This window comes from Anthonomus grandis, chromosome 1 (assembly GCF_022605725.1).
Source record: "Anthonomus grandis grandis chromosome 1, icAntGran1.3, whole genome shotgun sequence".
In the NCBI taxonomy this organism is placed as follows: Eukaryota; Metazoa; Arthropoda; class Insecta; order Coleoptera; family Curculionidae; genus Anthonomus; species Anthonomus grandis.
In genome coordinates this window covers 41,855,200-41,866,045 of record NC_065546.1, presented here as the reverse complement: position 1 = coordinate 41,866,045, position 10,846 = coordinate 41,855,200, and the positions used below count along the sequence as shown (strand labels likewise).

At 31.8% G+C, this 10,846-nt stretch overlaps 2 protein-coding genes across 5 annotated transcripts; one reads left to right on the top strand and one right to left on the bottom strand.

Moving 5' to 3' along the window:
* The first annotated feature begins 453 nt into the window (after positions 1-453).
* On the top strand, positions 454-6,312 carry LOC126740362 (39S ribosomal protein L38, mitochondrial). Its single transcript, XM_050446344.1, has 5 exons — positions 454-715; positions 774-929; positions 3,150-3,477; positions 3,582-3,877; positions 5,960-6,312. The coding sequence occupies exons 1-5, from the start codon at positions 574-576 to the stop codon at positions 6,253-6,255; spliced, it is 1,218 nt and encodes a 405-aa protein (XP_050302301.1). The 5' UTR covers positions 454-573; the 3' UTR covers positions 6,256-6,312.
* A 144-nt stretch (positions 6,313-6,456) lies between these two features.
* LOC126740373 (uncharacterized) lies at positions 6,457-7,568 on the bottom strand. Of its 4 annotated transcripts, none has more exons than XM_050446369.1 (4): positions 7,411-7,568; positions 7,231-7,348; positions 6,988-7,177; positions 6,457-6,929 (listed from the first exon to the last, which is right to left on the bottom strand). In XM_050446369.1, exons 3-4 carry the CDS (start codon positions 7,170-7,172, stop codon positions 6,554-6,556), a joined length of 561 nt encoding a protein of 186 aa, XP_050302326.1. In that variant the 5' UTR covers positions 7,173-7,177; positions 7,231-7,348; positions 7,411-7,568; the 3' UTR covers positions 6,457-6,553. The 4 variants fall into 4 exon arrangements, with proteins under 4 accessions (XP_050302326.1, XP_050302317.1, XP_050302334.1 ...); XM_050446360.1 differs by having other exon boundaries at positions 7,248-7,348; XM_050446377.1 differs by having other exon boundaries at positions 6,988-7,190; positions 7,248-7,535.
* Positions 7,569-10,846: the final 3,278 nt, after the last annotated feature.

The following is a 10,846-nucleotide window of genomic DNA, read 5'->3' as shown; positions in this document are numbered from 1 at the left end:
ATGGCACCAACTGACACAGAACAAAGAAACATGGAAGAATATAGGCGAGACCTATGTCCAGGAGTGGACTGTGAAGGGTTGCTGAAAGAAGAAGAAGAGAAGACATTTCTACTAGCGTATAACTGCTTTTGCCACCAACGTCTTTTTGTCTACGTTTTTTTTGTTTTTAATATGATAGCGCATATAAATATATGCTGTTGCAGCAATATCCATTATTGTTCCTTCGATAGTACTCAACTACTATAAATAAATCAAAAACGTAAAATCGAAAAAGATGGAAAGGTAGAATGTTCTGCTATAGGTTATACGACAATGCTTTGTTACATGATAACTTATCGGAACACCGAACTTTGCTGCGTAACATAAAATTGTTGCGCGACGATGCTACGAAACGAAGTTTTGTTCTATGTCTGTACGCGCCTTAAAAGTTTGGTTCTTTGGTTATGTAAATAAATCTAACCTAACCTAGGAGTCAGTGTTTATTTTTGGGTCGATTTCGTAGTCTATTATTTCTATTTGATGATTTTTTATATAATTTACTAACTCCAAGCAGATTTTCATAATTGTATCAACATGACGAACGTCCTTTTAAAAGCCTGTACCCCTAGCGTAATTGATAGTGCTGCGGTAAATTTAACTTTCTTTATAAGAAATGGCCATCACTTAAGGGGGAAACCACCAGGCATAGCAAGAACCTTGCAAGAAAGGCTCACAGGCAAGTAATCATTGAAAGTCTAAGAGTAGTACTGTAGCATATGTTGTTTTTTTTATAGAAATAAATTATAAAGATCCAGCCTTATATTATAAAGTAGACATCGGGCTTCCCTATGTAGGAAAATATGAGAAAAGTCAGCTGCAAGAAAGATTGAACCATTTTAAGACACAGAGGCAAAACCCCGAAATGGAAAGATTGGCCCGTACACAAAAATGTAAGTACCTGGATTTGCAAATTCAGAAAGACCTTAAAATTTTACAACAGGGTTAAAAAACCATACAAGATGTACATAGGGCTATATAACATGGATTAACAGAGAAAAGATATTATTGCTTTAACTCTAGAGAAATTTTCTTTGCAGTTACTGTATACTGTATATTATTTTTTTGTGCAACCAAGATGTATGGTTTATTAAAAAGCATGACTTTTTCTGATTACGATTGTTTTTAACAATCATTTGCATTACTATAAATTTCAGTGCAAATTATTAATTAACACTAGAAATTACTTTAACATAGGCTTTCATTAACTGCTATATTTGTTATTAATATTAATTAACCTGATGTAAATTGTGGTAATGCAGGTAATCCTGAATTCATGATTAAAACTGGAATCCATTTATGATTTTGTTTTGACTTTTGCTCGTAAATAAATTTATACTATATAATTTGATTTGTTCCTCCAGATTTTATTTAACATATGAAATAACATACTAACTATGAAATAACACACTACGCAATTGTATTTAAGAAGTGTGGGTCATTTTAATATGTGCAGAAATTACTTCGAAAGTAAAAGAGATACAGAAAAATATTTGAGATTAAAAAAATTGTTCCAAATAGACAGGGATATTTATCACTTTGAGTTCGAGGTCATTTTTTAAGACCAGAGTATTTTTTTAAGTGGGAATCTCTATTTTTTGTTGCGGGTTTGAGGAGAGCCACAAAATTTTGATTTAAAATGAAATTGGAAACTTTGTTATCTTAATCTTGAAAAGATCAAAGTACAAAAACCTAGTTTCAAGACAGTTTTAATATGAAAATTACACTGGGGGGGGGGATTGGATGAGAAGGTCCAGTTTAATGGCCTCCTAACTCCAGATTTCTATTCCTGGGGTTATTTGAAAAATGTTGTTTTTGAAGAACCACCGACAAGAGATAACATGCAAGATCAGATTTCAAGACAAACTTTTTGAAGCACCTTACACAAATTAGTCAACACATAGACATTTAAACTTTGTGTCTTTAGGCAAATGGAATAAACTTCAAACATTTACTTCAAAGGTAAATTTGTGAGAGGTAAGAGAACTGATGTTAATGAAGCACTTTCAAGGAAACCGAACTTACTACACTTACTGTGTGGTTTGCAAAAGAATGAAATCACTCCAGCCTGAAAATGAATTTGATAAATTTACCAAACCCTACTTCTAGTTTGACACAAAATTCAATTTTTTTCAAGAGCAAAAAAATTATTAATTATCTTCCTCAGTCATTACCGAAGATTCAAATATATTAACGTTTTTGACAGCAGTAAAAACAATTCTACTTCATAAGGCATTTTATGTTTTGATATACACTATATGATGTCTATTGTTTGAGTTTGTAATGTAAGTACTGTTTAAGCAATAATAATGAACATATTTTAGATTTTGGTTTCTTACTGGTATATTTTTGCTATTTTTTATTTTGATGTTACACTAATATGTTTTAGATTAATGATTGATTGTCTCAGTTGTTGATTGTATTTCAAAAAGAAATATATATATATATGTATTTTTTACCACAGCTTTGTTAACAACACCTTGGTGTTTTAGACGAAAAAAGCTTTATTTGATTTTACTTTGATTTAATTGACCTCGAGGTCAAGATAGTTAAGGTTATTTTAAGATTTCTAGTTGATCCACCTGCTAAAGTATTTTTAAAATGTTTAATTAAAACAGACACATTTATAAACAGGTTTTTGTAATTTGACCCTGATTTGATTTCAAGGTATCATAGTATCCTGCTGTTTTCGAATTCTCTCCAAAAAAAAAGGGGTTCCCATTTAAAAAAATTACTCTGACTTGAAAAATTACCTCTACTAAAATGGTTTCAACAGATAAACATGCCCCCTCTGCCCTGAACAACTTTGATCTTAAAATTTTTTTGTATTTCGCCTACAGAGCAATTTTGGTGCATATATTAAAATGACCCATCCTATAGAAGGTAGAGATAGACAAGAAAAACTAAAGACAAAGTGCTTATAGGAAGATAATATTACAATATTTAGGAATTGACTCCAAATTTAAAAACTTTTCCAATATTTCTTCATTCTTAATCATGAAATGCAACACTTTGTCCCAATTAATCCTCCTTTCTCCCAATTTCATATATTGGTATTTTAAAATGTTATACTCATCCAATAATAAATACCTTATTGAAAAATAAACTTTTAGTGTTGATTGACTTGGACAAGTCAAATGAAGACTGGCTTACGTCTGTTGGGCCAAAGCATTTAAAGCAAGTAGCAGAACACTATGGTGTATTTGAGCACTTGTTTGGAGATGCATACTTCTACCCCAAAGTACCTCTTAGTATATTTTTCATGAAAGGAGATACAAATTATCCAGTTTATTATGGCAATGTTTTAAAACCTGAAGATGCAAATCAGAAACCTCAAGTTGGATTTAACTGTGAAGATAAAGATACATTATGGACACTTGTGATGACCAATCCAGATGGGCATTTTGTTGATAATGACAAGGAATATGTTCATTGGTTTGTGTAAGTACACTGTATATGGTCTTTTGATTTAAATTGGAAAAGCTGACTTCATTTACAAAACAATAGAGGGATTTGCTCTTTTTTAACTATGATCTTGTTTGTAGAGGGAATATTCCTGGAAACAAAATTGAAAATGGTGAAACCATTATTGAATACCTCCAACCATTTCCTCCTAAAGGAACAGGCTATCATAGATTTATTTTTATTTTATATAAGCAAGATAAAAAACTTGATTTCTCCAAATATAAAAAAACCGGAGCTTGTCTAAATTTGAATGAACGCACATTTAAGACCTACGACTTCTATAAAGCTTTGCAAGATGATATCACACCCGCAGGCCTCGCATTTTTCCAATCTGATTGGAGTACCAGTTTGAAGGATTTTTACCACAAAGTTTTAGGTCAGTATTCTATTGCTTACATTTTACTATACATTGACATCATTAGCCACCTAAATACTGCTTTTTGGTTCCTAGCTTATTTTGGACTTTATGGGCCTACTTGAAAAAAAAAGTCTTACGTCACCCAGCCAGAATCTATCTTCGATCGACGTCAAAGAATAATTGATGCATGTCGCGATATTGAAAATGCCACTTTCCAAAGTGTTCGTGAAGAGTTCTCCAATAGATTATTTTACTGTCTTGAAGTGAATGGTGCACATTTTTAACATCTTTTGGAGTGAAATAGTTACATTTCTGTGTTACGTGAAGTTTAATTATTTTAAATAAAAAACTGCCATTTTGCCATGGGAAGAAGTAATGACTCAATATTATAGCGTTCGGCCAAGAAAGTTTTGAAAAATGAGCTAGGGACCATAAAGTAGTAGAAGGTTATCCAATTCGAGGTTATAAACGTCCAATGTCAAAGATATTGAAATAAGTGCGGGAAAAAATAAAAACAAACAACAAATTATTTCCTTTTTAAAAATGACACAAAATTTATTATGGCTAATAAGTTTTCTTTTTTAATATTTATGTTTAAGAACTTATCACATATAATATTACTGGCGTCTGGGGTATTATTTAAAAATAAACAAAATTATAACCGATTCCAAGCGATCTATTGGTTTTAACCGCGGTTAAGCCCTTGGTTCACCTTGAACAGTCCCTTTATAACATAACCAATCGTGTCCGCTTAGACGTATTTGGTTGAAGTAACTTCGTAATTTGTCAGCTGTCACTATCATAATTTTAATTTCTTTATTTTAAAATTATTAAATTGTTCTATAAAAATGGTGATTCTTCTGTGTCAACGTTTAGCGTTTAGCTGATTACGGTCGACATAATCGTCCTACAGAACAAACAATTTCGAACACAGTAAGAAAATTTGAAGAGACTGGATCGGTTACTGATATTGTAAGGCACGTGCATGACCGTAACGTTCGTTCAGCTGAAAATATCGCTGCTGTGGCTCAAAGTGTGGAGGAAGACCCAAATTTGTCAATTCCTCGGCGTGCTAAAAATTTGGGTTTGTCTTACGGCACACTGTGGCGAGTTTTGCATTTGGATTTACAGCTCCATCCGTACAAAGTCCAACTCACTCAAGAACTTAAGCCTACAGACCATGGACAACGCAGAACATTCGCAAATTGGGTGCTTGAACAACAACCTACTGATGCTCATTTTTCGAGGAGAATTTTTTTTAGTGATGACGCTCATTTTACGCTGTGTGGCTACGTAAATAAACAGAATTACCGCATATGGGGTTCTGAAAATCCTCAGGTGATCGTAGCAAGCCCTTTGCATCCCGAAAAAGTGACTGTATTGTGTGCATTATGGTCTGGTGGTGTCATTGGTCCGTATTTTTTTGAAAACAATCGTGGGAGAGCTTTAACAGTAAACTCTGAGCGGTATGGAAGCATGTTGACCAATTATTTTTGGAGAAAAATCGAAGAAGATCTGGAAGACATGGCCACAAGTCACACAAACAGGCCAACCGAGCTCTTTTGCAAGAGAAGTTTCCAAGACGTTTCATTTCAAGATTAGGTGATATCTATTGGCCCCTCAAGATCCTGTGATCTCACACCTTTGGATTTTTTTTGTGGGGCTATGCGAAAGATCATGTCTACGCCAATAACCTTCAAACTCTTCAACAACTTAAAGCCAACATTCGTGAAGTTCTAGCCGAGATATGACCTGAAATGTGCCGAAAAGTGATTGAAAATTTTCTTAAAAGGATTGAAGTTTGTCAGAGGTCCCGCGGTGGACATTTAAATGATATTGTGTTTCACATATAATGGAATGATTCCATCTTTAAAACAATATAAAAATTTCGTCTCCATCTGAATATCTTGTGTGTTTTATTTAACTTTACTTTACCAAGCATAAAATGGATAACCCTATATTTAGGTTGCTAATGATGTGTGCCAAATTTTAATTTTTTATACAAACGGGTTTAAAAGATAAGAGAAGGAGGGGACATTTAAGAGCCGCACTATATGAGGATTTGGTCTAACATTTCATTTAACAATTTTTTTTTTTTAGATATGAAAGAACCTATTTTTGAGTATGATTTCCCACCGCCATACCTTCGCAAACAAGAGTGGTTTCCCAAAAGGCAGCCATTTAACCTGTACATGGATAGATATAGAGATCCAAAGCAAATAAATAAAGAATTTCTAATGAGAAAAATGAAAAAAGTTCATCCGTTCCAGGCTCCCGCACCTCCGTTGCCATATCCTAACGCACAAAGCTTAGATCCAAGTCTGCCCACTTGGCTTAAATTGGAAATGACAAAATCGAGAATGAAGTGGGGAAGAATTAACGAAATTGAGAAATAAACGGGAACAACTTAAAAGTAAGCTTTCTTAGATGTTCAATAAAATATGTTGAAAGTTGGTTTGTTCATATTCTTGGTCCTTTTTATTAGTTTTTAAGCTTTTATTCACTAGTTACATTTTTTTTTGAAAAAATGTAAACAATCAAAATAATTTATAGGCACTGACACACTTAAATATTTAATTAATTATTAAAAATTAATATACCTTTATTCATAATATCCTTTATTTATAAACTAATTTATATTTTTCCAAACACAAGCATTAAGAATCCATAATGGTATCTTTAATTATTAGTTATTTAAGCTACAACCCTTCTCAAAGATTCTTGCATAGTAGATCGTTTTTTATTATACCTTATACTTTGTATTTTATGAATTTTCCTGCCAGCTTCTTCGGCAGAACATTTGGAGCAAAACTCCTTGTATAACATGTGTAACGGGCTTTGATAGTAAAATAACCCCTCGTCTTTTCTAAGCCCTTTCTTGGAGTTTTGCAGGTGACACCACCTGTGCAAAACTATATCTAGTGATAAAATCAGCAACCCTAATAGAGGAGTAAATATTATAAACGTAGGTATGAGAAACACGATTGCCGTGATAAATTCCATGCGTTTTTCTGAGCTTTTATATTTGGAGTTTTCGTGGCGGACAATGGCAGTCAATTGCGTGGTGTATCTGGAAATATTTTTTTCAAATAAAATTTTCTAACATAGGAGATTCAAAGCTTTATTACCTGCTTACTTTAAAGGGGTTAGGCATTTCGAAACTTTCACATATCCTGTCAAGGCTGCAGTACTGCTTTTCACCAGTTTCTTTGTCGAGACAGTAGGCCAAGTATTCTTCTTCTCCTGTTTCTACGTTTCGGCAAAGATGTAGATTATATTGGGATTCTCCAGTTTCGTTATCTGTATTGATCATATTTACTGCAAAAGGCTTCTATTAGGTACCAATTAATGCATTTTTAAAATCATTTCACCTATAAATAAAAAATACCTTTTATATTACTTATTACCCATAAAAGGAAGAATTTCAAAGCACTTTTCTTGTAACTAAAAGAACACCTTAATTCAACTTCTACGGAATTATTTATTCTCCTACAAAAAACATCATCGTACAATTAAATAAAGCAGTATTTGTCCATATTCTTATCATTTACACGTCATTATTCCATAATTATTTTAATAATTAACAAAACATGCAAAATCGACTGTAATATACGACTTTATGCTGCAAACTAATGGTTACAGTGTGCGAGGCACCACATTCGTCGATAAGTAATTTGGAAATTTTTATCGGGTTCAGAGGTTCATCGGAACAACTCTACTATGAAATTTTAATTTACGGTGTCCGACCAGCGATGCGATGCATATACTCGTTTTGCTACTATTTTAATTATATAGGCGGTCTTGTAAAATTGCGTATTATTAAATTTGTTTTTGACGATAGGTAAAAATACTGCGTGCTAAAATAATATTCCGTAGAATCCGATAATCTCTATCTATAAAAAGACTTGTCCTGACTGATAATCAACGTACAGCCCAAACGGTAAAACCTAGAAATATGAAATTTGGGGACAACATTCCGTATTCAACATTATGTAGGCGTCTACTAAGAAGGGATTTTTTGAGGGTTAAAACCACCCCTTATGTATCATAGCTTCAAAACTAAGTACTTTTTTTAAAAACGGTGAAACACGTCATTTTATTTTATTTTTTACTCAATTTCCATTTTTTGTTTTTTTTTTTTAAAGGGGTTAAAACCACCCTTTAAGATTTTAACATCTTTTTTTATTTTTCGGAAAAAAACTGCAAAACACTTTATTTTAACGAAAACAATAGATTCTCGAAAATTCCGCCGCCCTGAAAGGGTGAAAATTTCCTCTACGAAAATTCTTTCTTTTTAAACTTATAGCGTTGAAAATTCATTCAAGTTCATTTAAAATAAAAATTGTGATTTAAATTTAGTTTATGCCAGGGATGTATTAAGGTAAGCGAGGTTAAAATCTACAATTATTTAAAAAATTAATGATTTCAAAAACGATTTCTTATTTTAAAAAACGAAGAAAAAACACCACCGGTATTTCATAATATTATTTCTATGTTACATAAAAGTTAAATTATTTCTATGTTAAAAAAAGAAAATAACACGACGTAGTATTTCCTCCAAGCAGTCACGCATCCAAGTACTAACCATGCCCGGTGATCGGACGAGAACCGGGAATTCAATGGGGCTGACCGTTTCATGTATAAACAATTTTATTTTGCTGTATAACTTTCACGTAATTTTTTTCAAAATTTCATTCTTTTAATTTACGTTGTAAATACGTTATGATATTGATGATCAATAAAAAAATATTTGCATTATAATATTTTTTATGATGGCCAGGTACACATTTTATCCTGAGGCCGCGTTCACGAAATAAAAGGCGGCACATGGAAGAGAGCTTCTCATCTCTTTCTTTGAAGAATTTTTTGGTTTGTTTATTGCAAACCGTGGGGCCAGACTCAAAAATAGCACGGGTTGATTTGGGACAGGATTGCTTTACGCATGTTCTAGAAAAAGTTCACCAAAAAACTTAATAATTCTGGCACAAGAAGGCAAAACAAAAAATGTTGTTTACAAAGAAGTTCTTTAGTAGAACTGTCCTTTAATTTTCAAAGTTCACGCGAGCAACGCCGCGGGCATTCAGCTAGTAAGATTATATTAATAAGCCAAAGGAAAAAAAGTATTGAAAAGCCAATTAGTGAACTGAAATTACTTTAATTTTAATGAAACATTCTTTATTTACAATTCAAATAGTTGTTTGCTTCGTTTCTGAATCCCGAAAGGCATTAAATTATGCAATAATATTCCATAATGAAAACTTGCATGTATATGTAATGAAAAATATGTAGTCAAGCACCCCAAGATTATTTAGATTTAGCTTAAATCATACCTGAGTTATTTTCATATTTCATGCAAATGTTTCAATTGGTACAAACTTAGTAACGTATCAATTAAAAATAGGAAAAAAAAGACGAATTTTTTAATATTTAATAATAAATAACACCATTATGTTTACGGATTTCAGTTCGATTCAAACCCAGCTCAATACAATTCATCTTAATTATACGTAAAGATTATTTATAAAAAACATATTGAAAAAATAGATGAGAAGTACAAGAAAATCGCAAAACATACATTTTCTTAATTAAAATCCAATTAAAATTCATGTTTTTCTAAGTAAAGAAACTTGTTTTTCATTTGGGATTCCAAGATTACTTCATACTACCAATAGTAATTTTTAAAATTAATTTTAACCTTTTAACATTACTATAAGGTTTCAAATAATTGCCAAAATCTGTCATCAAAACTCAAGTGTTTTAGGTTCTTATATATTATTAGACTGACATTAAAAATTAAAGTAATTTCTTATACATTTCAGACTTTAGACTTTTAAAGTCAATTCTTATATATTATAGCAAGTTTATTTCAAGAAGTTGTATATATAAATATGTACGTATTTCCGCGGTACGGTACACAACGGTGGGGCATATGCTCTGTATATCTCTGATGCGTGCTTCTAATAATATTAATTACGTAAACTATAAGATTTTCTATAAGATTTTAGAAGAACTAACTAGGTATATAAAGTCAATAATTTTATGTAATAACACTTAATGTATGTTAATTTAATTAATGTTTTCTAATGTAATAACACTAACATTAAGAAAGGTTTTTGGATGTGACAGATTTCAATTTAATTTAAAATACCTACTCATATATTTTTGGCATTGTATAAAAGGGTTTTTTCGATTTTTTTAAAGCCCTTATTACTGCCGTGATATTAGTTTTCCTAGTCACGATCCCATGATACTACAGATTTTATATACAGGGTAATCCGTTGATCATGTTACAAACTTTTAGGGTAGATAAAAAAGTCAAAAAAAAGTAAACTTCATATGAACATGGGTCCGGAAACGCTTCCTCAGGGAGCTAGAGCTCTTTGAAGATAACCTTTAAAAACTAGTTTTCGTTTTATAGCTTCAGAACTACTTTTGCTACCGCCACCAATGTTGGGACATAAATTATTGTGAGCACGTTTATTTTTTTGAACTTACTAAACAAAAATAAACCAGGGAATATTTGGTAAATTTAAGCCCAATTTCTTAACCAAAGCCCAAAGACTTCAATTTGGGTAACAGATTATGATACTCCTATACCTTTTGCATAAAAAGGTGCTCTCAGAAAAAATCGCTAAATATCACCGTTTTTGTAAAAATCGACTAAAAGTAAATTGAGATACAGCACTAGAATTAATTATTTTATTAATATTGCTAAAGTTCATTTGCCGAAAAGTGATAGTGTATGTTAACAAGGTTTGAGAATTAATCAGGACTGAACTTCTAACTTTCCGCTAGACGTTCCACAATACCGTGCAATAAAGTAATTTTAAAAATCACATAAATTTATATCTACCATATCAAAAATTCTTTCAACCCCTATAAAATTTCATATTTAAAATTTAGTAATATTGCCCATAAATAGATTCAAACAAGCGACAGCCCGTAAAGAGATTTGTATTTTAGGAGGCATCCTATATTATCGCTTCT

Excerpts from the sequence above, each read along its gene's own strand:
- LOC126740362 (XM_050446344.1), top strand. The coding sequence starts at position 574 with ATGACGAACGTCCTTTTAAAAGCCTGTACCCCTAGCGTAATTGATAGT. Across the intron at positions 716-773 it reads CTTGCAAGAAAGGCTCACAG|AAATAAATTATAAAGATCCA; the intron begins GCAAGTAATCAT and ends TTTTTTTTATAG. Across the intron at positions 3,878-5,959 it reads TTTTTACCACAAAGTTTTAG|ATATGAAAGAACCTATTTTT; the intron begins GTCAGTATTCTA and ends TTTTTTTTTTAG.
- LOC126740373 (XM_050446369.1), bottom strand. The coding sequence starts at position 7,172 with ATGATCAATACAGATAACGAAACTGGAGAATCCCAATATAATCTACAT. Across the intron at positions 6,930-6,987 it reads AACCCCTTTAAAGTAAGCAG|ATACACCACGCAATTGACTG; the intron begins GTAATAAAGCTT and ends AAATATTTCCAG.